Genomic DNA, 27,523 nt, shown 5'->3' with positions numbered 1-27,523 from the left:
ATCACTCACTACGGCAGAGTCCAACGCTAGGTGGTACCGAGGGAATGGGCCTGGCGCATTGCTCCGTCGCTCGCTCAGCGAATTATGGCTGATGATATTCTTCTTCGGCCGGCGGTGGGCTTTCTAGAACTGCTTGGCTGCCGAGCCAAACGGCGTGACTTGGCGCGGTCTAGTTGCATTGTTCCGTCGGTTGGCGAAATTTTGTAATTTGTTGTCTTCCGTCTCAATCTCTTCAGATGCAGATACCATGCACGAATTGCAGTGGTTCCGCGTACTCTGCAGAGTTTGGGATGCAGAAAGCGAGCGTGTTCGGAGAGAATCCAAAGTCGGCCGAGAATGCTGGGGCTGACACCAACTTGGGAATCACCTACGGAGCTAATCCTCCTCCTCTGCACCTTCCATGCACTCGCCTCTTCCGGAAGCGCTTTCCTGCGACTTTACTTCCGCATCTAGCAGTGCAACTCACAGAAGGAGCGCCCTGGACGAACGTGTTTTGTCATGCAAGCAACTTCCCTGCAGCAGCCGCCTCGTTTGCTGCTTCTAGCTCGTCTCACCATGAGGTGCAAGCCAGGGCCAAAGTTTGCTCATTCACACACACCAACTCGATTTCTGTCTGACGCCAGCCCGTGCAATCCATGAACGTTCTTTCGCTTCGGTGTATGTCTAAATAGTATTAAGGCATGCATTCATTGAAAAATCTCACGCCGCCTATCCGAGAAAGACCAGAACAAGGATGAAATCTTGTCTGTTCGTACTAGATCGCCGGATAATATGACAGCATAGCACTCATTTGATGGCATAAAGATGCCCTACCAAAGCAGCCTAGCGATCCATCAAAGCTGAGCATCTTTTGCTCTCACTGGTTCCACATCTAGACAGCTTTGCGGCCCCCATTCCCACTCCTGGCACGCGTATTCCTACAACTAAGAATATGTCGAGTGGCCTTGACACTTTGTGCCCCGACCCGACAGAGAGGAACGCTAGACAGCGCCTTTGTTTAGCTACTGATCCACCCTAATATTGGCCAGCATTGACAATTTTACAGCTCCACAGTGGCGCCAAGCTAGGAATACTTTTTAACATGGATACGACATGCGAGTACCTACTTGTAGGTATTGCACGAAGTTCGGACAGCTGCAATTCCTCTTATTCCTGTCAGTACAGAGGTATGTCTTCGTCTCTTCCGTATTAGTTAGTCATTGTAACGCATCATTTCCCGCTTGCGTCTTAGGGGCTGGTTGGCCGAACATGGGAGCAACGTGGCCGAGACTATCTGCAAAAGTGCTCATGCCTATTCCGGGTGGCTTTATTATGCAAGCCCTCGGCAGGGATTCATTCATTTTGATGGCTACTCAGCCCAGACCAACATGCAGAGAGATTTCATAGTCGTGCCATACCCTGACTGAGGCGCACATACTCTTAGGGTGTCGGTATTGACATGTGATGGTCCATTCCAACACATTCTACGTTGGCGAAGCGTCAGTGTCGATGAGCCCTCCGGCTAGACTCTGAGACTCGCTTCATTGTCCTGAGCCAGAAATAGCTCGCTTTATTAAGCGTGCGATGAGAAAGCGTGCGATGAGAAAGCGTGCGATGAGAAAGCGTGCATTCATGTTCTTTGCTTCTCAAATTGGAAAAATTGCTCGAGATGCCTCGTATTCCTACAGAGTTTGTTTGCTACTAGTTGTAACTCCAGTTGCTTCATCTGTCATCGGCCATTTCGCCGGATCAAGGTGAGGAGAGCAGACACTCCGGAGCGAAGTTGCTATTGTTCCTCCGACTTGTCCTTTCCAGCTCCTTTTGATCACTGAGGGTATTTGCCCTTGTTACCTAGAATTATCTAGCACACACTAATAATGCTTGTTGGGTCAAGGCTTCGCTTCTGGGCGGATTGACGGATCATTTGGACTCATCAGCCGCTATACGGTCCGAGTATTGCCCCGTCCGACAACAGGTGCATGGAGAATATATCACACGTGTCCAGCTTACCAATCACTAAAGATAAATCACTCTTTACTATACGATTCCTATTCTGCTCTTTATGATGGCGTGTGGATAATTGTGGGATAGCATCGATAGGAATACTATGACGGATCTACAACCAAGTCATCGGTGGTAAGCCCTAATCATCTTACGGGAAAGGAGGGGAAAGTCGAGTACATTCGTCTCATGCTAGCTTAAAACTTGAAACGATAGGAATACCTGTAGCCATTAGAGTCTGTGGAAGCACGGCTTATCCCTGACTTAGAGTATCGGAACGGGCCAAGTATGCTCCCCGGCCCGGCATAGTGGCACCTAGTAATTGTCTTGTTCTGAAGAAACACTCAGGCCAGCATATCCTGAGCAGCGGTTTCATACATACATGGATGAAGATAACAACGATAACAAAGAAAAGGAGAATAATCGTGGCCTGCGCAGGGGCGTATAGCAAATCATAGCGATACGTACTCTTGCTGTCAACGCTGCCGCGAGCATGAGTTGTAAGCCAAATTTGAGCCTGAAAGATAGGAGACAGAATGCCTTGAGCCAAAACAAGATGGCTGAGGGAACCTATGGTGAACTCACTACTGGCTTCATACTTGTAAACAAAATTGTCTATTGCAGGACTTTGTAGAGCCAGAAAATCGCCAGACTCTTAGCCGCAAGTGAACGACGTATAAAATGATGGTGATGAGAGTCAGTACTTCGCGCGGACTATGCTATTAAGCTCAAAACCTCGAAGAAAAAAGCTACTTTTCGTATAACAGGCCAGCGCCAATGGTGAAGTCATCGAGAATCGTAACTATCGCCCAAGCAATATGATGCAGTACGGACTTGCGTAACCGCAATATATATACGGAAAGCAAATAAAGGTCAATAAATTAGAATGGGTCGTTCTCAAGGTCCAAAGAGAGTCAAGTGTCTGGCGAGGAGATGGCTAACTGCCAAGAAGAGCCTTAGTATGTGAATGTCTTTGTAGAAACAAGGCCCAGAAAAACCAATCATATGCGGTGTGATCCCTAGCAATAACATAATTACAGCTTCGAAGTAAAGATTCATTTTCATCTCATGTCATTAGGCGTTCAAACGCAGTTGGTTAGAGAGTTGTAGATAAAAATCTTACCGCCCGTGAATTGTGGTGATCTTTCCAGGGTAGCGTTAGTCGCCTGACAAGAACAAAGTATTTTGCATCAAACAATTATAAGATGATATCAACGAAACAGATATTTGAGTTTTTTTTTTTTTTTTTTTTTTTTTATTCCACTTCCGCAATGCGTTGAAGTCATTAAAAAAGCAGTGCATACACACAGATCCAGTCGAATCGATGTTGCGTACCTACTGATGAGTAGAGACTGTTACTCTACACTAGTACCACCAAATAACTACCAAGAGAACTATTTTCTAGACGCGTTCCATACTGAAAATTTCCTCGAAAAAAAAAATTTGTCCTTAATTCAAAGAGTTTTAAACACCGCATCTCTAACCAAATATAGGTAACGGTCATTTGCCAGAAAGAAAGGATTGTCGTGTCTGGCTCGTATTTGTCTTAAAGCATATAGATACTCTTCTTCTATCCTCGCTACCCGTGAAGGCATCTCAGCCAACCCGATTTTTCAACATCTAAAGCCTTAGCGTGCTTGCTGATATCACGGTAAGCCAAAGAAGAAGAAGGAAGAGAACCAGGAAAATTCCTTATCCAGAGGCTATTATATCACGATGCCACTCTTTGTCCCGTCACGCTTTCGGTTGATACGAGTCATGACATTCGCTGCACCGGGCCATTAAGTCCCGCGGGGAGGAGAAGCCAGCCGTGGCCCCTCCCATCTCCATAGGCAAGGACGACTTTAGCCGGAGAATGAAGTCATGCCGGGGCGATCGCAAGACCCTTGTAGTAAATCCCATATCTCGAGTATGCACGCACTTCATCCAATACCTACAGTAACAACCGCGAGTTGCTGCCGATACACTAGCAGGCGCTCGCATTGAGACGAACCCCGCTGGAGCTGCAACCCTTGGGAACTCATCACACTTGAGTCCACATGTTCATACAGAGAGCTCCTTCGTTGGATGGTACTGCTCCTGCGTCGATTCAAGCTACTGACATGTCCTCCACAAATATGTGCGAGATAGACTTAGGAATTGCGGGGAGGGTTTCGTTGTCGCATCGCTAGCTGAGGCTATACCACGAATTGAGATAATTGGCGACGTACATATTTCGTAATCATTAGCAAGGCAAAGGTGGGTGGTTTGTCTGTATATTATCATATATTGAGGCTCATGGCGCCCTAACATTCAGCAGCTTCATCTTTCATCTCTGTCAGTCAAGATAGCGGAGGACTAAGCACAGCACCTTCAACTACGACGGGTACCAACTCAAGATGACCAGACTCCCCTTTCACGCAGACCACATCGGCTCTCTCATTCGCCCAGAAAATGTGTCCACTGCTCAGCGGCAGTTCGATGAGGGCAAAGTGTCCGCAGAGGAGCTCCTCCTAGTCCAGCAGTCTGTCATCAAAGAAATCGTTAAGAAACAGCAGTTACACGGCGTAAGAGCTCTGTCCTCTGGCGAATTCGACCGCAAGTACTATTTTTCAGGCTTCTTTGAGAAGCTCGCGGGCTTCCGTGAAGTCGAACCCGTGCCATGGGAGCTCACGAGGCTCTCTGCGCCGCCCATCGCCGCGCTCAAGAAAACCGGGCAGCAGTATCCCATGGCCGCTATATGCGAGGGCAAGATCCGCTACGAAAGCAGTCCGTATCTCGAAAATTGGCGGCTGCTCCGCAATGCCGTGCCCCAAGAGCAGTGGGCGGAATGCAAGTTCACGATGCCCCCGGCATGTTATTTCCACTTGAGGCTGGCTCCGGGCAAATGCTACAGCCCCGAGGCGTACTCTAGCGATGAGGATTTCTTTGCGGACTTGGCGGTAGCGTACCAGAAGGAGATTCAGACCTTGTACGACGAGGGCCTGCGAAATCTTCAGATCGACGACCCGACGATGGCATACTTCTGTTCCGATGAGATGCGAGAGTCGTTGCGGCTTGAGGGGTTGGATCCGGATGAGCTGTTTGACTTATACCTGAAGGCTCACAATGACTGCATTGCAAAGCGTCCTGAGGATCTCCACGTTGGGCTTCATATCTGCCGAGGTGAGTTGTGACTGTGTCCGTCTATATGTAGACTTGTAGTGGCCAGGGGTCATTCTAACCGTTGTCTACTTCTCAACAGGCAACTTTTCCAAATCGGTCCACTTCAGTGAAGGTTCATATGAGAAGATTGCCGAACGCTTCTTTACCGTCCTCAATTACGATACCTTCTTTCTCGAATACGACAATGCCAGGTCCGGTGGCTTCGAGCCTCTGCGCTTCCTCCCCAAGGGCAAAAACGTCGTTCTCGGTGTAGTCACAACCAAAGATCCCGAGCTCGAAGATGCCCAGGAGATCAAGCGGCGGGTGCTGGAAGCCGCAAAGATTATTGCAGACGGTCAACAGCGCAGCGTCGAGGAGGTCATGGAGAACATCGGCATCAGCCCGCAATGCGGCTTTGCCAGCGTGGCCATTGGCGCAGAGGGCATGACGGAGGAGAAGATGTTTGCAAAGCTGAGGCTGGTTAAGGATATTGCGAAGGAGCTGTGGCCAGATCGCCCATGATAAGAGAGCGACATAGCACATGTTGTTTAGGGCTCGTGGCAATGCCTAGGCTCAGCAAGTACGGCAAAACGAATGTAAATTTATTACAGTGATCCATTGAAGCTGAATGAGAACCTATTGAATTACGCATAGATGGCTGATAATGATTGCGTTTGTCGGCTCCATCAAGTCGGCTGCTAGTGTCTCTTGTAGATCTCTGATAACAGTTTCCGACGAGCCGTCTTCACAACGACAGCCAAGCGACAACAAGCTTCATTTGACAAAAAGACAAGACATTTGAGAGAGAAGAGAGCAAAAATGTAAGACTCCTCCGGGAAGGCTCGAACTTCCAACCTCCTGATTAACAGTCAGACGCGCTAGCCAATTGCGCCACAGAGGACCTCTTGAATCATGTTTGCTGACTCGCAATTTAGCCTTATATTCTCACTGCAAAGAATTCTAGAGACTTACCAGGCGTTGATGGCTTCCTTTCGACCTTTCATTCTTTTGCGGTTCTAGAAGCTACCTATCTGGAGTTGTCTTCAGATATCAATATCTTTATTCAACTACAGCCAGGATGTCATTTCCATTGTGCTGGTGTTTTAATTACACGACTTGCGCAAAACTCATTGACTTCAAAGCACAGTCTAAGTTCACGAGCTGTATGCGGTAAACTGCCATTGTCACATAGCTAATCCACAACTTCTGCAGAAATTACTGCCAAACCTGCCAGATTAAATCAGTCTCAAAATTCCCCAGCCAATTGACTAACCCCAAGCGTTGATCTACTGATGTTTGAGGTACATGGCTGTTTGTCCCCTTCAACAAATCGCCTAGGGCGTCCTAGATAAGGCTTTGCGTGCACCTGTTGTAGGATAATTTTCTACCATACCGGGCGCGTCTCAAGATATATCGCGAAAAACAACCATCCTAGGCCAGAAGACATCGTAGGAATATATATTCGTCTCCAGCGCAGTTCTTTTCATGAGAAAAATATTACAATCAATGCTCAGGGCTTTGACAGGTAACAGGTGAGTCATACAGGTAGTTACAAATACAGGACCACGTGGTGCTTTCAACCAACACTTCATCAATCACAATGTATTCTCTCTCGAATACAAGCGCGGCTCGATAAGATATATGATGAAATACTGCCTATTGATAAATATATTACAATCAAGGAATGCAAGAGCAGGATAAGATTGCCTACCTCATGCTTGGCTTACAAACTTAGCCGAATAGCTCTCGCGTCATTAGATCCGCTCCCCTTATTTATTGGAGCTGGATCACTCTAGCTAGTTCAATCTTGTAGAAGCAGTGCGGGTTGAGCTGAAGAGACGTGGTCCAAACGCCGCGGGCAATGCAAGAAGTCGTTGGGCTAGCAAACCCGCCACACTGGACAGAAGACTTCCATACATCATGAGACACAATTTACCATTTATCACGGTAAGAACAACTATCATGAACTTGGTTGGAGTGTGACATCATACATCTTGAAGATTATTACCTCGCCTTCCTTGGGGAATCAGCCAGATGAGACTGGTCTAACCAGATGACTGTTTAGGTATACAGTCACCTTTTTTTCCTGACTAGTAGTCTCCATCAAAGTTGATGAAATTTCTCTACTTTGGCTATTTCACCCGAACAAAGTGTAGTAAGCAGCAAATGTATACTGCATGCGGCGGGTTCTTCCAGATATACTTAGATATCCGCTGTAAAAGTCCACTACCATATACATGTAAAGAGCCATGCAAACTCGCCTTCAAACAGTAGTACTATTGTCAATGCGATTAATATCTGCCTTTATACTATCTTTGACGCAACTTATCTACCAATTACATTAACAGCGCCCAACTCTAATTTCTTAAAGTTATTAGCCATTAAGTTCATACCTTCAATCCGCTTCATCAAGCTATATCTCGACTCGGAGAAGTTCCCACTCATGGATGTTCATGTCGCTTCTTGCTGTTTGTCGTGCCTCAGTATCTGCACGAATATTTCCTGGAATAGCAGAACGATGGCCTGGAATCCAGTGTACTTCAAGTATAACACCAAGATCATGAAGTTGCTGTGATCTCGTTACTAGCTTGCAAGCAAGTGAGCCATCTTGAGACTTCCAATTCGAAGCAAGCTCTCGTAGTTTTTGTAGCTGGCTAATAGCATCTTGACAGTCGGTTAAGATAGCAACCTTTTGGGGAGTAATCGAGGCCTTTCTTCTTGAGTCTTTTATACTTAATATTGCAATTCCTAAAGCGCCTGCGATACCAGCCAGTTCAGCCTCGAGATAATATCCGCCTCTGCCCCCTGTAGGTACCGTAAAAGCCCTCACTGTCCACTCGCTGCTTCTTGTAACCTTGTATGCAATTGCAGCAGCTAGCTTGACCTTGTTTTGACAAAGAGGAGGATGACGAGTTTGACATTGCGCCTGTTCGGGAGAGGCTCGAAAAACAGTACCATCTTGATTTTTTTGAATGTGAACAGCGCCATCAGTAAAGAAGACCATCTGTCCTTCTTCACAACGAGACATTTCCATCGCTTTCGTGATAGCCACTTCCCTGGACTGTATAACCAGCTCGCCATGGAAACGCAAAATAGTTGCCGCTGCGAAAAGGGCCGCTTCGTTTTGTATGCTAGCCTTTCTCCGTGACTTTTTGACCATGGATATATGTGTCGCAGTTTCGCGAGCAATCTGCTTCTCGGATTTTCTCTTCATCTTGAACATAAAGCAAAGACGTGTTGTTATAGTCGAGACTGGTGTGTTGCTGATTTAAGGGAAAACGTAGGGACATGTGGTAGGCACTGGTCCTTTTATACTTGCTTTGTCTACATTGAAAGTTTGCCTCCTAGAGGTCCATGTGGATATTTAGAGTCACATACGAGAAAAGAGGCTTGATAGTTGCCACAAAAGACAATGCAAAGAAGATGATAAGAAAACTTTCTTACCGGTACCAAATGAGAGGTGAAGTTTAAGTTCTTTTTCGTTTAGATTGCCATCCTAGATGGATAAGAAACTTTTCGGACAAATCGTCATCAGAAAAAGCTTGATGAGCAGTAGTGGAGGAGAATTTATGACTCTGAATGTTAAGATTTATTTGACCCTAAACTAATTGCACAGATCAACTTCATCCAGTGTACCAACTTCATCCCATAATAGATCAAGATTGTCTATACAGTGCCGTAGGGCACGCTACAAAGTGCCGCACATGCAGGCTGTATTTTCTAGTCTTCGCAGATCACTGCTACGAGATGGGCTTCATTCTAGGGATACCACCAAGGAAACAGATGAAGAATACGTGTATGCGTACGTGTACTGCGAACTCTATATTATTCTAGAACTACAAATACGGATTACCTAATACATGTACATGCATGATGCATCTGAGCCCAGCTGTGGTAAATCACATGTGAATTCTTCTAGACGTCTGTACCTAGCCCAGCCCAGTCTATTCACAAGCAGTCCCTCTTTTTAATACCATCTTCTTTATACCCGCCGATTTCATTCGCTGCCGGCACTCAACATTCCTCGAGTCTACATATTTCACCTACGGTGCACAAACCCCTATACATCGCTAATCATACAAATTCCGGCCCCCCGGCTTCCCTAGGCAGGTAGACGCCGCACTGCGTCATCCCCAAGAGGCTGCAATTCCAGCCGCATTCGGTCCAGTCACGAGCACTCACCAATAGCGGGGAGCGCCTCTACCCGTCGTCGCACGTCGCCATCAGCGCTCGCCCTCTTCCACTTTCAGCGTCTCAGGTGCTCGCCCTGCTCACACGACAGCCCAACGACCCCTGCGGAGGTGACTTAACGCCCAGGTCGTTCTGCCCAAGGAGCATTTTCAGCGCACTTTACTCCGGGCTTAGTGAGGCTTTGGGCTGTGCTAACTGGGCCGAAACAAAAGGGGGCCACATTGGCTTGAGAGCCGCCGTTGGGCCTAACTCTGCTCTTCATCCTTTCTCCCACCCAACCCTCAGACCTTCGGCTTCTATAACTTCCGCCTATCTTCTTTTCCGCAAAACCGTTCTCGGTGCAGTCGTCGTTGCGGAGGAGTAGAGACATATTTACAAGCATATCTTACGCTTTGTTTATTTTATACACCGAAACCAATCCCTTTTGGACGTCTAAAGGCCTTGCCGGGCCTCGTCCTCCCGCCGCAACCATGTTCGACCTCTTTGCCATGCTCTTATCGTGTGTTTTATCTGCCCCGCCAATGCCGTCACTGCTAAGCAGCGCTAACGCTCAAGCATCGCAACAGCTCTATCGCATCCTTCCTCTTCCCCATATTCGCATCCTACAAAGCTCTCAAGACCTCGGATCCTGCGCAGTTGACGCCATGGCTCATGTACTGGGTCGTGTTTAGCTGCTGTCTGCTTGTAGAGTCGTGGGTCTACTTCATCCTTGCGTGGTACGTCTTACAGCTGCTCCCGCCATCTTCGTCTTACGCCATCTTGTGACCCGATACTCATGCAATTGATCTTCCAGGGTTCCGTTCTACGGCTACATTCGCCTTTTATTCTTTTTATACCTGATTCTACCCCATACTCAGGGCGCTCGAGTGCTCTACGAGACGTACATCCATCCCTTCCTTCGCGAAAACGAATCGCAGATCGATGAGTTCATCGCCAGCGCCCATGAGCGTCTTAAGGCGGCTGGCATCGACTACTTTCGAAAGGCCATTGACTACCTAAGAGTAAATGTCCTTGGCATGCCCCCGAGCGAACCCGAGCCTCCCGCTCCTCCCGCCTATCAGAGCTATACGCAATCGCTCCTCGCCCGGTTTAACATCCCCGCGGCAGCGAGGCCTTCCGCTCCTAGCAATGTAGGCTCCGATCTCTTCGGCCTGTTGGCCGGTGCCGTGGCCGCGGCAACCGGCTCAGGGGCGCGAAACGAAGCTGGCGCGGCATCGGTAGTCCCATCCCATATACAAGACTCGAACGAGAGGATGACCTTCATCGCCTCCCAACGAGACCGACTCAACGTCCTCCTCACAGCTCTTGATCGAGAAGCAGCGCAGCTTCAGCGAGACGGACAGACGCAATCTCGATCCCGCTCCAGGCACATGGATAGCGACGAGGACGTCACCCAGAGGCCGCCTAGTGGGCTCAGCGGATGGAGCGGTCTGAGCAAGAGCCGCAGCGAGACAGACTTTGAGAAGATCGATGCCGAGAGTGGAGCCGAAGATGAGTCCAACCTCCGACGTCGTCACGCTGGAGGCGACGACGCAGGCGGCTCGTGGATGTCCTGGGGCCGCAGTGGGGGTACAAGCCACGGCTCTGGACAGGATGACTAGGAGGAACTGGAACAGCGAGGGAAATGGCTGGTATGCGAGTATGGACTGAACGCGTAGACAAATCAGCTTGTCACCGCTCATGTACCGGGAAAGTACGCATGGATCTGGTTGATAGAAATGGGGCCTCTGGCACTCTTTGGGATATCATGTCATTATATATCGAGGGGAGTGAAAGATCCCTTCGTGCAAATGGGCTTTGGCCATCTGCCTTTCCCTTTTGTACACCCGGGCCCATGAGTCTAACCAAAATGCCTGCCTGTTGCATGGCATCAACCAGAGATGGTTTCCAAATATTGTACAAGTCCAACCGCGCCATCATTCTCCTACCCATGTGTTATCCTCTTTTGATAAAGATTTTTCGTATCGTAAAATCTCTCCCAAGCCCAAGCCATCGTAACATTCGCTCCAGCGCCGTAAGATCAATGCGAACCAGCTTTTATTTGCTGACCTTGTAAGGGTACTGTACGTCAACGTCGCCCTTTCTATACCATTGCAATCGCTTCTTCTTGGTCGTGACGTGCTCAACCCACACTTCCTCCATGTGGTTCTTCTTGAACCATCGGACAAAGTGAGGGTCCCACAGCTCCGAGGCAATGCCCAGGTCCTTGCAGCATCGCATCAAAGCGTTGGACTTGCATCCTTCAACGGCAGAGGGTAGCTGTTCGGAAGAGAAATATGAGTTTTCGCCCTGAGCTTGTGAGACAAATCTGGGCATAACAGTTAGCTGATGTAACAAAGCAATCGCCTTTTTCGCAAGTCCTTACCGGCCGCCCACAATGAGAGCATACTCCCGGGTCACAATCGTGTCGCTAACAATTGCCTCTCCCTTGGGAATCAAGCCCCATCCCATAGGCCCGAAAGCCTCGTTCAATCTCCTCCTGTATTTGATCTCGGGCAGATAGATGACGCCATCGGGCTTGACCTCGATGTCCTTCTCCTCGACCGGCTGCATCAGAAACTTGAACTGCTTTTCCGATACTGGCTTTGCTGAAATGCCGTAGAAGCTCTTCGTCCAGTCCACAGTCGCTGGGTCCAGCACTTCGCCATCCTCCTCCTTTGCATCCTCAAACGCAATGCCCTTGGGCTGGTAGACGATATCCTCGTATGCTATAGAGGCCGCCATGGCCGGTTTGGTCGCCTTGGTCGCGGATCTGGCATATCTCGTTGTGTTGCTGTTCGATGATGTGGAAGTGGAAGCTTTTGCGGGGGGTGTTGATGTAGCTGGTTGTTCTGTCGTTGATGTCGCTGATTCTGTAGAGTAGAGGCGGGCTGAGGGCTGGATTGGTCGGAAGGATCGGCTGGCGAGCTGCCTGGAAGCCGCTGAGAAAGCTCTACGGGTGGGAAACATGGTGTACGGTCCAGAAATTGATCGTCTAGGAGCTTATTTGTTGTAGATGGTTGGTATTCACGGTCTCTGGAAATTCTCTGAATAGCTATCAGCGAGATGCCCCGGTGAAAAGAAGTTCCGCTACCGCTGTTTGTCTTATGACGCACAGGCGATATTGAATGGACAGTTGAGATCTGGAAAGTCCACGTAAATTTAATGTAGCTATTTATCTTTTTTTGCTGATTGAGTCAAGATGGTTCTATTTCCTATTGCTACATGTTTGTATTACACTGGTTGTTTCCCTTTGCTTTCTAATTGTCCCTGGTGCTGGTTCGTTCAACGTTGCCGTGGGCCTTCCAGCACTCTTTGAAATCTTCCATCTAAATTCACGTTCCAGTCAGCATAAGGAAACCACACGAATTTTCACCTTTTATGAGATCAAATGAAAGCTTGAGGAATATGATGAAAGTACTTGCCTCTTTTGTGCACGCTCTCCAATCCTTCTTCTCATAGTAGCAGTCTGTCATTCTCATATTCTCATCTGACCACGCAGCGCCCACAATTGCTCGAATCAGCCTTCAAGTACCCTATATGTGCCATTGATCCGTAAAATTGGACATTTCTCTCTTCATGATATTTTAAAAATCCATAAAGAGTTCATTAACCAAGTATTCGGCGTTGAATCGCAACTCACCCGCGCAGCCTGTGCTGAATATTCGCTTGTCCCTATAGCTCGCAAAAAGCCCACGGCTTAGCGTCGGGGCAACCTCTCAAAGCTTAAGCCGTCAACTCACCACTCATCCGGCTCATCATCATCCTCAATTGCCGCGGCTGCTGAGGCCTCTGTTGCTGGTGGCTTTTCCTTCACGTCTCCGGGCATCTCGCTCAGTTTTTTTGTGGATTATCAGGCGTCGACAAGTGGCCTGGGTGTTGTTGCAGCTGACCGGTTGATGTAAGAGAGAAGAAAAGAGCAAATATTTGATTATTGGGTGGCGTGACTTAGCAACCAAACGAATCGGGAAACCAGGCATCATGGCACCCAGCCGACTGAATATCCTGGTCCACACAGGTGAGTTTTACATTCTTTTAAGAGTCAATGTGTCGTTCGTTCATTCGAAGAATAATATTACTCACTATGAAATAGGCACTGGGACGACGGCAGAATCTGTCCGCCACTGCATGTATACGCTCCGCCATCTTCTGTCCCCAAACTACGCCATCATCCCCATCAGTGAGACGGCCATCCTGAAGGAGCCGTGGGCACAAACATGTGCACTTCTCGTCTTCCCAGGAGGCGCCGATCTTGGCTACTGCAGGGTATTCAACGGCGAGGGAAATAGACGCATCAGCGAGTTTGTCCGGCGAGGAGGCGCATATCTCGGGCTCTGCGCCGGAGGATACTACGGCAGCAGCAGATGCGAATTCGAAGTGGGCAATAAAACCCTAGAGGTCGTTGGAAATAGGGAGCTTGGCTTTTTCCCAGGAACCTGTCGCGGCGGCGCTTTCAAGGGATTCGAGTATCGCAGCGAGAAGGGAGCTCGAGCTATCACGATCAAGGCGGAAAAACAGACTTTGAAGGATAAGCTGCCCGGAGAATTTTCCGTATATTACAATGGCGGTGGTGTCTTTGTTGATATGAACGCAACGGGAGGACGCAAGGTTGAGGTCTTGGCGTCATACAAGGACGATCTTGACGTGGATGGTGGTGAGCAAAAGGCTGCAGTTGTTTTATGCCATGTGGGAGAGGGCAAGGCCATCCTTAGCGGACCACACCCAGAGTAAGTGTATTGTTGTTCAAAAACTCCATCTTGAAAAGAGAGATCTCATGCTGACATTCTCCTTTCCTTTTGCTTTTTCAAGATTTGCCCCAGCCAACCTCAATCCCCAGCCGGATATTCCAGGATACAGCGAGCTAGTCGATAAACTTGCCGCAGACGACAGGTCTCGAATCAGCTTTTTAAAAGCCTGTCTATCAGAACTAGGCCTCGAAGTTGCCCAAGACGACTACACGCCTCCATCGCTGTCCAGTCTCCATCTTACCGCCATCGATAGCGGCAAGGTGACGGAACTGCTATGTGACTTGGGGGACGCCATCGAGAAGGAGGATGGCAATGAGTTCATCCGCGCAGAGGCAGATACTTTTCAGATTGTCTCTCAAGATGGCCTAGATTTGAGTGGGCTTCAAGAGAATTTGCCACAGACTGAGGCTATTGATGACCCAAGCTCCGTTATCAAGAAGATTATCCCTCATGAGAATAAATTGCCTAGCGATGAACTGACACCTCGTTTCAGCCACGAGAGATTCTATTCAAGCTTAAAACATTACAGGAAGATTGATTCTGCGGCAGACCAATGGGGCGATGTCCTATTATATGGAGATGTGGTGACGAGCACAAACACACTCCTAGAGAAGTGCGTCTCTTTTTATTTTTATTTTCCCTTCTTATATATATACCGCTGCAAATACTAATATTCGGGAATTCAGAAATCCAAAAATCAACACCAAACTGCCAACAGGTTTCACCTTTACCGCCTCAACGCAAGTCGCCGGACGTGGCCGCGGAACCAACGTCTGGGTTGCGCCCCCCGGCTCTCTTCTCTTTTCCGTCATCATCAATCATCCAGCTCACCTCGCCTCCTCACGCCCCATAGTCTTCATTCAGTATCTCGCAGCCGTTGCCATTGTCGAAGCCATCCGCTCCTATGACACGGGCTATGAGAACATGCCGGTCAAGTTGAAGTGGCCTAATGATATATGTGAGTGTCAAATCCCACAAGGCATCAACGGCGAGGTATGTTCCATTAGCTGACTAAAGTAACAGATGCTCTCGATCCCACAAAACCAGCATCTCCTCCGTCCTACGTCAAAATAGGCGGAATTCTGTCTCAATGCAGCTACTTTGACGGTTCATACCAAGTCGTCCTGGGAATTGGCATCAACGCAACAAACCCTCGTCCAACAACCTCTCTTTCCGATTTGCTCCCACCCAACGTGTCGCCGCTTCACTTGGAAACTCTCCTCGCCCGCATCCTCACTCGTCTAGAGTCCATCTACGAACAATTCCGCCGCGAGGGTTTCTCCCAGGGCCTGGAGTCAAGGTACTATCGCCATTGGCTACACACGGGACAGTCCATCACGCTAGAAGCTGAGGGTGGTGTCAAGGCAAGAGTGGTCGGCATCACTCGCGACTGGGGAATGCTGCGTGTAGAGGAGACGGACGCTGAAGGACGAGGGATTGGAAAAGTGTGGAGTCTGCAAAGCGATGAGAACAGCTTCGACTATTGGAAGGGTCTGGTCCGTAGAAAAGCCTAAGCCTAGAATCATGACAATACAAACCTCAAAAAGCAACAAGAAGGGAGCAGTAATCAAGACGGAGGTTTCATCTAATCGTCAATTTACACAAGTTGGTATGTTACATTGTTTTGCGTATAGTACAAGCGTGCCGCCAGCGCGTATTTGATTATCAAACTTCAAAACGCCTTTTGCTTTGTTTTTTTCTCCTCTTTGGTCTAGACCCAATCTCTTTTTTTCCCCCCTTGTGGCTTCGAAGCCTCTAGATGTCCTCTCCTCCATAAACGCCGTGCCATGCCACTGCCAAGTGCCGAGTGAAGATGTGGTAATGGAAAAAAGAAAAAAAAAAAGAAGAAAACGTGTACAATAGAGAAGAGATGGACTTTCTCGCGCTTCGCTCGTAGGAGGTCCTTCATGACCCTCACTTTTTTCCCTTTTGGTTAGTTGATACAAGTTTGCCGCGTAAGCCCCCCGTCTCGTCCAAGCCTCATTATGCCGTTTAGTCGATCAACATCGTCCGCGTCAGCCTCGCTCATCATTCATTCATCCTTGTAAATCTTGGGCTTCCACCCCTCCTTCGCTTCAGCTTCCATCTCAGCCTTTTCCCGTATGGGTCCGAGCTCCGCCTCGAATCGCTCCTTTGCGCGTACAATCTTGCTCTGCAGGTAGAAGCTGCCGCCCTTATCCGGGTTGTTTGAGTCAAACAGCCGCTTGTACCGTTCGAGCACCTCCTCGACGTTGGCCTGGCCGTTGGCGGGGGGCTTGACGTTCAAGATGCGGCAGGCTTCTTCCAGGGTCATGCCCGCCGTTAGAGAGGCGCGGCCTGAGGCGCTGACGCCGCCGGCCTTTGCTTGCGCACGCTGGTACTGCGATGAGGCTTGGGCTTGTCGGTAGGCGGCCATGAAGGACCGGCCGAGGATACGTGAGCCTGTGAGGAAGGCTGTGAGGACGAATTTGTGCGCCTTTTTTGTTGGAAGAAGAAAGAAACGATTTCGAGATTAGTAACGTTTCCCATCAAAGCATCAAATTTCGAAGCGAATTTCGGCACGCTCCGCCGCAATGCGTCGCATCGCAGCACGGGCTTCCGGATCTTCGGTGAGCAGAAAAATAAGAAGAGTTGCGGCATGCATACCATGGTGATCTAGAAGCCAGCTCCAGCGACTCGAAGAGTGCTCTCTCGCCAAAAAGGATTGTACAATCTCTGTGTATTCGGCCGTTCCAAGAAAAGACAAGAGTGTTGCGCACCGTCCCGCGGTCGAGAAAGGCAAGAATCGTCTTCAATCTTGAGATTTTCCAAAGCCGAGTTTTGCGACAGTGGCAATCGATCGGCTTCTGCTGGCTTGCCGTTTTTTATTTACCCGAGGATCCGCCACTGACCGAGCCGATGCCTCACCGCGGTCAAGCGGCCGTTCACGCCTATCGTTTCTCTCGCTAGTGGACAAGAAATCCAACCCCCACACCCTTGTGTCGTGTGCCCCCCTCCATGATTAGCATCCCATCCCATCCCATACGAAGTACACGTTAGCGAGGGGATCCCCTGAAGAGCCACGCAATTGCCTGCTGCAAAGCCCACTGAGCTATTGCGTCTGGCCCTTGCAAATCGTTGCTCATTGGCAGGACATTTCATCACATTTCATCTGCACTGCCGGCGCAGCAGAATAAGCTAAAATACTCTCCGGCATTTCTAAGCCTAATTTTAGCCTGCCGTATTCCGCGTATGGTGGTTCGTCAGGCTGGACTAGGTTTCTCACTTGAACACTTTTTTTTGGGCCAGCCTTTGTTTCACGTTTGGTGGTGAGGGCCTGATATATTAGTCTGCCTACTAATCACGAAGAGAGTCGATGCAGTCGTCATCAGCTTGTATATGAACTGGAGTCTCAGAACAGCTTTTACAGCCTGATATCTTGATTTCCCCTTATTTATTGGCTCCTCTTTGTCACCATTTTTCAAAGCTCGAAACGTTCCAATAGCGTGTTGTTTACTTTGGGAAGCAAGCAAATTCAAGCAGCAGTCATGTCGCCCAGGGAGATTGAAGAGATGTTGCAGCGAGAGGGCAGTCAAGTCTCTCCTGACAAGTATGATGAGACGTCAGAAACCGTGGGCGCTAGCCAGAGGCGAACTGAGCTGCTTATCCCTATTTTGGCCGCCTGTCGAGAAGTATGGACCTCTGGATCTGAGGAGATAGAGCTCATGGTTGAGAAGCTGGGCGATGGCAGCAGAGATGGTGAGTGGCTCTCGAGGCCAGTATAAGAGCTTCGGGATACTTCATGTTCCAGGATGGAGCTTCACAGCATGGCAGCCACCGACTGACTCGATATCTGCGTCGTTATAGTTGCCTGGCGGGTCCCTTTTGGAGACTCGGGTATCTTGGAGTTTTTCCTCCGCGTCCTCGCCCATGATGGCCTCAAACAGGGTCTGCAAATCCATATCCTGCGGCTGGTCGGAAACTCTTGTGCGGATACAGACGTGAACCGTGCCAGAGTGATGCAGGGAAACCACCTCGCCACCATCATCAACCACCTGCAGGATGAGAGCTTAATACCCTTCACCATTCCAGTGCTTTTCAACATCCTAGTTGACTATGGTGAGAACGATGACTCCTTAGCCTTGTGTGACAGACTGTGAAAAAGAACTAACTCAACTTGCCGTGATGAAGAACCCGCACAGTTGGCTGCTTCAGAGGCCAACCTCAACCAACGTCTCATCGCCCTTCTGTCCTCTCCGAATCTTGCCAACTTCGTCGTCTTTATCCCCTATTTTTGCAAAATCCTCATCTTGCTCACTTCTCAAGAAGGCGAAACAGGCCGCGCAAGCCCAAACACGGTTGAAGTTGCCCTCAGGCTGGCCACGAGTATGCCGTCGCGAGATGACCTCGACGACTTCATCTCACTTGTCACAGTAGCTGCTGCTTACCTTTCTGACGAGAATTTCCAAATTGCTTTGATCCAGGGCCCTTTACTACAGCTTTTCCTCTCCACATTCTACCACGCGCACACTCACTTTAACATGATCCAGGTTGATGACGCCGATACAGTGGCGGCCCTGAATAAGCTCTACGCCGCCCTCCTGAACACTCTGGCAGATGTCACGGGCAATGATCTATTCGTTTCGTGCCATCCGTTGCAGAGCCAGGTTGCTCAAACTTTTCTCGCTTGGCTTCAGAGCTCGAACCCGCAGCTGCAGACTGCGGGCTGTCTCGCTCTGGGCAATCTCTCTCGCTCCGATGAAGTATCCATGGCTCTTGTTCAAATCCACTTTGCACATACCCCCTTGATGAGACTGCTTTCGAACCCCGAAATCGTCGACGCGCAGCTCCTCCACTCAGCCATGTCCTTTTTGAAAAACCTGGCCATCCCGGTCCAGAACAAGCCGCTTCTTGGAAGTCTGTTAGACGTGAGCTGCATACCGAGACTTCTTAGCCTGGATACCTCCCCCCAAGTGCAGTTCACCGCCGTATCTCTGACCCGGCTGTTGCTTGTCAACTGCCCGCCAAACGTTGCCCGGATCTGTGCCCCCCTCAGCGCAGATCCAGCCAGCTCAGCGCGCGAGCGCTCAAGCGTTCATGCCATTATTGCGCTGCATGAGCGCTCGGATGCCGAGCCCACGAGGCTTGAGGCCGCTCGGGCTATCGCTGCTATATGTCGTGTACTTCACTCCAACCCAGTTGCGTCCCTGCTGCCAGACTGGGAGCCTCCTGTGGTCGAAATCGAAGCAGACTCGCCCGACAACGGTTCTGTGGATGCAGAAAATCAGCGGCTTGGATACTTTTATAGCAAACATGACGTCGGTAGGGTTCTTTCGTTCCTCATCAGCCAGCAGAAATGGCCGTCTCTTCGTTCAGAAGCGTGGTTCATCTTTGCTCTCATGTGTCGCTCCAAGGAGGGCAGTCGCGTCATCATCACGGTGCTTCAAATGCTCGGCATCATCACAGAGCTCATCAAAGCCGTCACTGGAAGAGATGCACTTCCCAGCGAAATCGGAAGCAGCGGTGACAGTATCGAGGGAGCATCGTCCTCTGCTTCACCAGATGGCCAGATCACGTCAATGGCGGAGGGACTGGGACTCGAACCTCAGCAGGCAGATCCGAAACAGCGGGAGAGTATGATCCGAGTAGATCGGGAGAATGCGCTGGTGATGTGCACGGAACTTCTCCGGGCGTGGGGCCATCAACTGCCTGGCTTGAGGCTGAGCATCCTGCAAGATGTGGTCAAGGAGGGCACGGAGATTGTAGCGGCACAAAAGGCAGCATCATCGTGAAGTTGATGGAACTGTGTCTATTGCAATTAAAAGAAGAAGAGATGGTGAAATGCTCTTTTAGCTTCTAATGTCATCTTGGATAAGCATGTATAAGTGAAAGAAGGTTGGACTGTAGCGATATATAGGTGTCTATGTATGCTCTATACATGATTAAACTGGCCCGTGTGCTTTCGTAATACGCCGTTCCATTTTTATCAGACCATTCAAAGTGCACATAGAAAAGATTATAGATCCAATTGAACAAGAAAAAATGTTTTGAAAAAAACAGAAGCAAACTTTTTCACGGAATTAAGAAACTACGTATGCCTCATGTGCGTATTTAAAATGCTGCCATTTGACCCTAATTTCTTTCTTTTTAAGTGTGTACAGGACAGGGTCGGTTGATCATGCAAATAATTCTTTGACCTGGGGAACCTAAAAGAGCATATAATAATTCCTCTCGTACCCACGGCCCCTGAGCACTTCCATATCAAAGCCTCGAAAACCGAACCTTTGCCACACACTTCCCGATAAGAGACGCAAAGAGCAAAAAACCCTTAAAACACCAGTTTCCCTTTTGTTGACAAAGTTTATTTCTTGGCAGTCTCGGCCTCGGCCTTGTCGCGAGCACGCTTCTCACGAGCACCCTGGTATCTGGCGTTGCTGCGGGCAGTGCGCAGCTTGGTGTAGGCACCGCCCTCGATTTCAGCGGGGATCTCGCTCTTCTTGATCTCAGAGACACCACCAGCGACGTGGACAATAGGCAGAACGGAGACGATGGAGGAGGCCTTGTCGAGCGAGGCGACGTCGGTCTTGGTGTCACCCTTCTTGGGGGCGTTGGACTTGCGGGGGAGGAGGATGAGGCGCTCCTTGTAGGCCTTGAGGCGGGCGACGTTGGCGGCAAGGGACTCCTCGCTCAGGTTCTGTCGGCGGAAGTCGACAGAGATACCGATGGTGGGAGCCTGGGACTTTGAGATACCGGCCTCCTGTAAGATTTGTTAGAACCAGGCCAAAAAAAATTCATCACTCGTTTTCTTCTTTTTCGGTTTTTGTCGATCCAAGAGGCCTCTAAGAGACTTGTTTTTGTCTTGTACTTTCGAGGCCAGGAGGATTGAGAGTGGGAATCGCGCAATCATTTCGTACCTTGAGCTCGGTGAGGGTGAAACCACGACCGGCACGGACTCGTCGGTTGTACTTAATGGTAGGGCATCGCACAACAGGTCGGAGCTTGTCGACGGGGCGGGGAGCCAGGGCAGCAGCCTTGGCCTGACGAGCAGTACGTCTCCGGGTCTTGCGGCCGGGCTATTCGAGAGAATAAGTCAATATCTCGTGTCCAAATTGTCCAACTTTTCCTATGTCGCAACTTTTTTTTTCTTCCATCATTTGGGTTTCAAGAATCGCGTACCTGGTCGAAGTGAGTGCGAACCCGTCGCTGCCAATCCTTGCGGAAATCTGTGGGAACATGTCAGTCGCCTTTCATCATTGCTCGTATATCGTCGCTTCGTCTTCTTCTTTTCTTGTAATCCTAGTCGGGGGAGATGCTCACGGTTGCTGATAAGGGTCTGGTTGTGCTTGATCGCCTGTTTGAAAATAAAAAGTCAGTAACCTGAATGGATTCGAGCAATCCAACATGCTCCATTGGGGGGGCATCTATCCATACCATTGTGTCTGCTTGCGATCAACGTGGACTCTGATGCTCGTTGTTCGGTAGGCGTTGAGATTTCGGAGGATGAGGCTCGTCAAATTCGTCAAAGGGTTTTCGTGCCCTACCACCGATACGTACCTCGTGGGGACATGCCCTGCCGCGCACCAAAAATTCGAATCGCAATCACGTGCTCCGCTTAAAAATTGTTAGCGCATTGGTGCCTTATTTGGGTCATTTTGGCGCCAGGCATCAGCTTGAAGCTATAAAACGCCGTCGACGCTGCCACCCTTTTGCTTGTTTTTCTTCTTTTCTTCTTCATACTTACCTTGTTTCGAATACCCCAGTTCAAGATTCGGGGTATTCAGTTGGGAAGGCCTGCATTGCACAGCGCGGAGTCGTTCCTTGCTCCATTGTCCTTCGGGGCCATGGGAGGCGCAATTTTTGATATACCACTCCGTTTTCATTGTGACGGCTGCTATATGCAGACGCATGAAGAAGATTAGAGCAGAAGATCTGGCGATATCGTAAGCAAGTACTTTGAACGCGTCAACCTGTACATCTGTTGGCGAGCGCGTGTTGGAATTCGCCACATGTTTTAGACATTCCATAGATTTTGTATACCTACTTAGGTATGCAGCCTGCCAAAACGATGAACTATGCTCTCTCTAGAAAAGCTGTTTGGGCCTACTTTACTGATGTGCAAGTCTTGGTCTACAAAGCCAGTTGCTTCAACAACCTAGATTCAGCAACTCTGCCATAATGCTACAAAAACAGCCTAAAAAAGACAGAATGCCAGCACGACGAGAAGAAAATCTGCATGGTAGAACAGTCGACTGTTCCATTCCATGAATACCATCAGTCAAGCATGCTCGTGTAGTAGTTTTCTAATGCCCAATTCGCCTGCACCCATCGCCGCAATGCTTCATCTACAAATATTAGACGTAGTGCAATAGCCGACTTTGCTTCATACGCAGGTAGAATAAGAAGCTTGTAGCTTATTGTCCTTAGCACAATTCTCCTCATCCTTCTCCAAGTAGCAAGGGAAAAAACAGCCCATTTCTCGATGCCCGGAATTACCCCGCACCAATCACAAGCGCCGAATTCCACTTTGCTCGTCCCTCCATTGCTTTTGCACCTCATCCAAAAAATCTCACGAAAACGGTCCATTTCCGACGTTGACAAAATCTCTCTCTTTACCCAATCATCCCTCCTAATACCCCTCACTCGTCAATTCCTCTCAAACTACTTGCTTAATCACAGTCGTCTAAAGAGGTCCATCGTTCAATCTCCCCAAACTAGTTTTCTTTTTCTTTTAATTCCTCTCCATCACGAAAGAAAAAAAAAATGGCATCCCGAATGGGATCCCGGAGCGTCAAGGACGCCACCAGGTTCACCTCGACCATCCCCCACGCCACATCGAAATCTGCCACCTCTGCCGCCGCGCCACGGACCATGAGAATCCCCGGCGAGACGCCCGAGCAGCGAGTCAAACGGTTGCGGCAGGCCCATCTGGCGGCGCAGCAGGCACAGATTAGCAGGACAGACAGAGTGATTGATGCGTCAAGGCGGTTTTTCGATGTGGCGCACAGATGGACGGTGGGGGGGCTTGTGATGTTCTCAGGTGCGTTTTTTTGCTCACGGCAACATCGATTCTCTTGACGATTTATAAAGGAACAAAGGCTAACAGAGAGACATATAATTAGTCGTCGCCGGTGTCGTCAGCGTATACTCAGTATGGGACATGCTGCGCTACAACCGCGCCCGCCGCGCTGAGTGGATAGAAGCCCAAAAGAAATTCGAGGCCGACGAGCTCGCCACCGCCCGCATCGCCTACCTCAAGGGCGACGCCACCGAAGAGCAGATCCTTCTCGTCGAGGAGGCCAACCGAGAAGCCGAGGAGAAGGGCATCAAGCTGCCGTCCCTCCTGTCCCCGCCCGAGCACCGAACGCATTTCGAGGAGCACATCAAGCCTGCTTTCGAGGGCGGCCAAACCCAAAACCAGGTGGCGGAAAGCAAGGGCAAGGGCATCCTAGGATACATCTGGGGAGGCAGCGACAGCAAGAAGAGCGACGCCAGCTCTACCGCTTCTAGTGCCGCTGTTCAATCAGCGTGGGAGCAAGAGAAAGAGAATCAGCTGAATGTCCCTGCACTGGAAACCGGGAGTTCCTCTACGGAATCCAAGAAGAAGGGCTGGTGGTGAGCCAAGCAAGAAGCAAAAAAAGAATAAAAGGGGCGAAAGAGAAGGGGGGGGACGTAAAATTATGTCATTATATCACTTGGGTAAGGAGGGCAGCAGCCCGTGTATCATAATTGCATGGCTTGCACTAGATGGAGTTGGGAGTCATTTTGTTGTATGTATTATATAAGGAGATACACCTCCCAACTACTATATCATATACATCTCAATCTGTTGGACACGCAGAACTAACAAAAAGATGTATTGTACTTTAAAAGGAAACTAAAAAGGAAACTTTTGCTTATATATAAAGGAGAGTGTTTGTTGCTATTAGGTCTGTCATGAATATGAATGATGGTGAGTCGCTTCTCATAATGTAAAATGCCTGATCCGTTGTGTTTACCAATGTTGCGCCCCAGAAATAAGAATATGTATAGACTGCCATACCGAGCAATCGCTTCATCAATAACGCTTGTCTAGGGGGTATGCATATCGCTAACCCAACCAGAATGTCTCTTTTCTCTTTTTCTCTTTTATCCACAATGCAGATGTCGATGCGTGATATCAATAACGAGTGCGTCGCAAAACCTGGCCGTCCGTCAAACTCCGATAAAATGTGATGTTGCAAAAAGAAAAACAAAGTAAAAGAAATCAGATAATGTGACCCTGGATATCGCAATCGACCATTCGTCGCTGGCGCTTCCAGAAAAAGTTTCCCGCCTTGTCACACAACGAAGAAACCGTTTGTCCCCGAATTAAAGCCGACGACATTGAGCACCAATTTGGTATGATGAGCTTCTCTACATACTTTGATGCAGGGTGCACGGTACATTGTCTCCGGTCGGAAGTCTTCGTCAGTTGCCGTCGCTTCTCCTGCCAATCGAGGGGTCTGATTGCGGCATCCCACACGGCTGGGTTAAATTGGGGGTCAATGACTTTTGTCTTCCCCTGCTATGAGATGACGATGTGGTTAAAGTGCCCAGGCACTTTGAGTCTACACTTTTCGCAATCGGCTCGGTATCCAATACTGAAGCTCTTTTTCATGCCAGGCTGCCATGTCCAACTGTCAATGGTATGCTTGCTTCGCATGTGGCCTCTGCGAGCTGGGCTGGGTGAATGGGCGTCACCCTCGCCGTCAGCTCCGTGTAAGTGCGAGCGCGGCGGCGATTCGATGTCCATCATGGCGTTGGGGTGGTCCATTGCGCGCGACGGTGACGGTGGTAGCACTATGCCAGCATCCATGGTTACGCCCATGCCATCATCCACCATCATGCTTCCTTCGCCAAAATCTTGGTCCAAAATGCTGTCTTCCACTTCTGAAATCGGCGACGGTAGCCTCCGGTGGTTTTGCGCAGCTTGCCAGTCTTCCAGGCCCGACATTACACGAGGCACAGATTGGTCGTCTGAGAAGCCCGCGGGATGGTGGCCCATGTTAATAACCCCATTAAGCGTCGTCACAACAGGCCCGGGGCCAGCCCACTCGTTCTGCTGGCCACGCACCTGCGCAGCAAAGCTGGGCTGTATGGGTGTTGGCATCCGGTTAGAGCTCATCATGTCCACCTCGGTGTCATCGTGAGAGCCGGAGGAACTTCCCACGGACGAATGCGACCAGCGAGAAAACAGTAGCTGGGTGGCATGGCCATCAGACTCGGGGCCCATGGACGCTGCGGACGGCCACTGCTGCGACGACCTTGGCGAGGTTCGAAGAGGAAGGCATTGAAATCGCTTCTACAACACCAATTAGTAAACCTCGCAGACTGCATCGCATCATAGAGCATCTCTCTGCTTGAACTTACGCTCCGGTGCCCCTCCAGACCCATGGACATGCCGTCCACCTCTCCCTCACTATCTCGGCCACGCTTCCGGCCAGACTCAGACATGACGTCCTTGTAGCTCTGTGTACCAAACATTGCAGTGACCCTACGCAATCGCAATGCCGCGTGATCTGGGATATGTTATGCAGAAGAGAAAAGGATATAAAAATTGCGTGGTGATGGAGTACCTGTACCCAATGACGGAGCTGGGTATCAGGCAGGACAAGATACAGCAGAAGTGACAGGTGGGTGACCGCCGCCTTGGCTACCACAGGACGCCCCTGGGATTCTACGGAGCAGTGCTCTCGACAACCGCACAGTCGTACAGAAGGCAGCAGCTGTCGCTCGTGCAATGGCGAATGCCTGATTAATGCAAAGTTGGAAAACCAAAAGACGGTGGCTTGGGGAGGTGCTTGGGGGGGCTGTAGCTGAGGCAAGACAGTTCTTCCACTGGAGCTAGCCCTGCTCGAGATCGGGAGACCTGATGAGGGGAACGAACGCAAGGAGAAACGCTGCCACCTGCCGCCGAGCTCAACCCTAGACTTCCGGATCGCCAATGATCATCGATAGAGGTCCGGTGGCGGTGGCCTAGAAAAGAGGAGGGAGAATCTAGATCAATACAAGATACAAAAGGGGGGAAGCGCTGCTGAGGAGAACAGTAAAGTCCTGCTGGCCCGGCAGTGCTCCGATACGGTGTAAGGTCTGCTGTTGCTGCTTGTGCTAGCAGTCGGTATTAGCCCGTAGTAGGTATGTGAGACAGGCAACACCGATGGCTGGGGAGAGAGGCCTGTATCGATCGGTGTGCAGGGGGCTGGGAGAAGCAATCGTGGAGGTGCTTTTGCTGCCTTGCCGCAGGAGATTGGAGGTGCCTGCAAAATATCAAATTTCCGATTGGTGCCTCTATTAGCAGCGAGCCGACGCACAACCGGCCAAGTTAATTACGGACAAGCAATTGAGTCTTCACCTTGGCGCGGAGAAGAGGTTCTGGTGAAGAAAAGATAAGATAGCAAGTCACCCACTTGCCACTCTCGCCTACTCGGTACAGCGGCGCTCCAGTATCGGTGCTTGCGCTGCCGAAAGAGGCCCAGCCCTCTGTAATGGCCGCCTAACCCCACCATGCACCCCATTCCTGTGCGCACGCAGCCGCCAAACGCTCAGTCAGCAAACCCGGATGAGTACTACTAGTACTGTAACAGCAGCGTTGTTTGACTATGAGCTCGAGTAAAGATGCACCACAGACTATGGATGAATTCCTACGCTTTTTCTCCTGTTAACTTTTTTCCTCTCGTTACTCTTTTCCTTTTCTTTTTTTCTCTTTTTTCTCTTATCCGTCAATCTCGTGACTGAGCTCCCTTGGCACTTATTTCACTGTTGCTTCAGGCAAGATGCCGTTCTTGGTGCTAGCGGAATCAGCGTGTAACCTGATCTGCACGATCTGCCCTCCAACCTGGGGAAATAGGGTCCTCTCGGCTTTCATCCCAAGTGGCGTCAGATGCGCTCGACGAGATGTGTACTCCGTACATTGATACTTCTGTTCAATAGAGATGCACCTATGCGCAGTTGCGTCTGCAGCACGTAACAGTACCTTGCGCCTACGTCGCATCATAGAAGCGGTGAGGCAGCTTGGGTTGCAGCGTCTCTACCTTTTTCGCTCCGTACACAGAGACCTACAGATAGGCAGAAGTTTGATAAGGCAGCCTAGCTGTCCAGCTTCAATTGATCATTTCTTGAATTTAAGCAAAACAAGACAAATGAAAGAAGTCCGAGGTATCAATCGGCAAAAAAAGAAAGAGCAGATCTTATCTCATCTCCTTCGGGAAGGCTCGAACTTCCAACCTCCTGATTAACAGTCAGACGCGCTAGCCAATTGCGCCACAAAGGAATTAATGATTCGACGACTTGAAAAAATACATATAACCCTAGCAATTCTTCATCCATGAGACTCAAAGTGAGTATCAAACATCAGACGAGACCAAGGTGTTCAGATGAACATTTACATATCATGCGAATAATCTATCGCAGAGCATGTTTTTTTTTTTTTTTTTTTTTTTTTTTTTTTTTTTTTACCTTTTTTTTGAATTATTTTACATGTGCAAAACAAATCTCCGGTTTTTCCTTTTATAGAGCATCTAGGGTAC

At 49.5% G+C, this 27,523-nt stretch overlaps 9 protein-coding genes across 9 annotated transcripts; 5 read left to right on the top strand and 4 right to left on the bottom strand.

The window, feature by feature from the left end:
- Positions 1-4,358: 4,358 nt before the first annotated feature.
- TGAM01_v200920 (hypothetical protein) lies at positions 4,359-5,625 on the top strand (the record flags this gene model as incomplete). The annotated part of the gene is made up of 2 exons (XM_018810382.1): positions 4,359-5,124; positions 5,204-5,625. The coding sequence occupies 2 exons, from the start codon at positions 4,359-4,361 to the stop codon at positions 5,623-5,625; spliced, it is 1,188 nt and encodes a 395-aa protein (XP_018656410.1).
- Positions 5,626-9,764: 4,139 nt separating this feature from the next.
- On the top strand, positions 9,765-10,895 carry TGAM01_v200919 (hypothetical protein; the record flags this gene model as incomplete). The annotated part of the gene is made up of 3 exons (XM_018810384.1): positions 9,765-9,793; positions 9,861-10,010; positions 10,088-10,895. The coding sequence occupies 3 exons, from the start codon at positions 9,765-9,767 to the stop codon at positions 10,893-10,895; spliced, it is 987 nt and encodes a 328-aa protein (XP_018656412.1).
- Positions 10,896-11,331: 436 nt separating this feature from the next.
- On the bottom strand, positions 11,332-12,243 carry TGAM01_v200918 (hypothetical protein; the record flags this gene model as incomplete). Its single annotated transcript, XM_018810385.1, has 2 exons — positions 11,332-11,602; positions 11,660-12,243. 2 exons carry the CDS (start codon positions 12,241-12,243, stop codon positions 11,332-11,334), a joined length of 855 nt encoding a protein of 284 aa, XP_018656413.1.
- Positions 12,244-13,254: 1,011 nt separating this feature from the next.
- Positions 13,255-15,535, top strand: TGAM01_v200917 (hypothetical protein; the record flags this gene model as incomplete). The annotated part of the gene is made up of 5 exons (XM_018810386.1): positions 13,255-13,291; positions 13,367-14,000; positions 14,083-14,634; positions 14,708-14,979; positions 15,045-15,535. 5 exons carry the CDS (start codon positions 13,255-13,257, stop codon positions 15,533-15,535), a joined length of 1,986 nt encoding a protein of 661 aa, XP_018656414.1.
- A 518-nt stretch (positions 15,536-16,053) lies between these two features.
- Positions 16,054-16,649, bottom strand: TGAM01_v200916 (mitochondrial import inner membrane translocase subunit TIM16; the record flags this gene model as incomplete). Its single annotated transcript, XM_018810387.1, has 2 exons — positions 16,054-16,476; positions 16,647-16,649. The coding sequence occupies 2 exons, from the start codon at positions 16,647-16,649 to the stop codon at positions 16,054-16,056; spliced, it is 426 nt and encodes a 141-aa protein (XP_018656415.1).
- Positions 16,650-17,527: 878 nt separating this feature from the next.
- TGAM01_v200915 (hypothetical protein) lies at positions 17,528-19,771 on the top strand (the record flags this gene model as incomplete). The annotated part of the gene is made up of 3 exons (XM_018810388.1): positions 17,528-17,738; positions 17,847-18,098; positions 18,171-19,771. 3 exons carry the CDS (start codon positions 17,528-17,530, stop codon positions 19,769-19,771), a joined length of 2,064 nt encoding a protein of 687 aa, XP_018656416.1.
- Positions 19,772-20,340: 569 nt separating this feature from the next.
- TGAM01_v200914 (50S ribosomal protein L13e) lies at positions 20,341-22,003 on the bottom strand (the record flags this gene model as incomplete). The annotated part of the gene is made up of 6 exons (XM_024548647.1): positions 20,341-20,736; positions 20,894-21,052; positions 21,156-21,202; positions 21,411-21,485; positions 21,534-21,590; positions 21,721-22,003. The coding sequence occupies 6 exons, from the start codon at positions 22,001-22,003 to the stop codon at positions 20,341-20,343; spliced, it is 1,017 nt and encodes a 338-aa protein (XP_024406658.1).
- A 736-nt stretch (positions 22,004-22,739) lies between these two features.
- TGAM01_v200913 (hypothetical protein) lies at positions 22,740-23,595 on the top strand (the record flags this gene model as incomplete). The annotated part of the gene is made up of 2 exons (XM_018810390.1): positions 22,740-23,016; positions 23,099-23,595. 2 exons carry the CDS (start codon positions 22,740-22,742, stop codon positions 23,593-23,595), a joined length of 774 nt encoding a protein of 257 aa, XP_018656418.1.
- Positions 23,596-24,522: 927 nt separating this feature from the next.
- Positions 24,523-25,481, bottom strand: TGAM01_v200912 (hypothetical protein; the record flags this gene model as incomplete). Its single annotated transcript, XM_018810391.1, has 2 exons — positions 24,523-25,299; positions 25,368-25,481. 2 exons carry the CDS (start codon positions 25,479-25,481, stop codon positions 24,523-24,525), a joined length of 891 nt encoding a protein of 296 aa, XP_018656419.1.
- Between the last annotated feature and the right edge of the window lie 2,042 nt (positions 25,482-27,523).

This window comes from Trichoderma gamsii (genome assembly GCF_001481775.2).
Source record: "Trichoderma gamsii strain T6085 chromosome Unknown Scaffold_2.2, whole genome shotgun sequence".
In the NCBI taxonomy this organism is placed as follows: Eukaryota; Fungi; Ascomycota; class Sordariomycetes; order Hypocreales; family Hypocreaceae; genus Trichoderma; species Trichoderma gamsii.
Note: the sequence above shows the minus strand (reverse complement) of the source record. Positions and strands in the feature narration are given on the sequence as shown.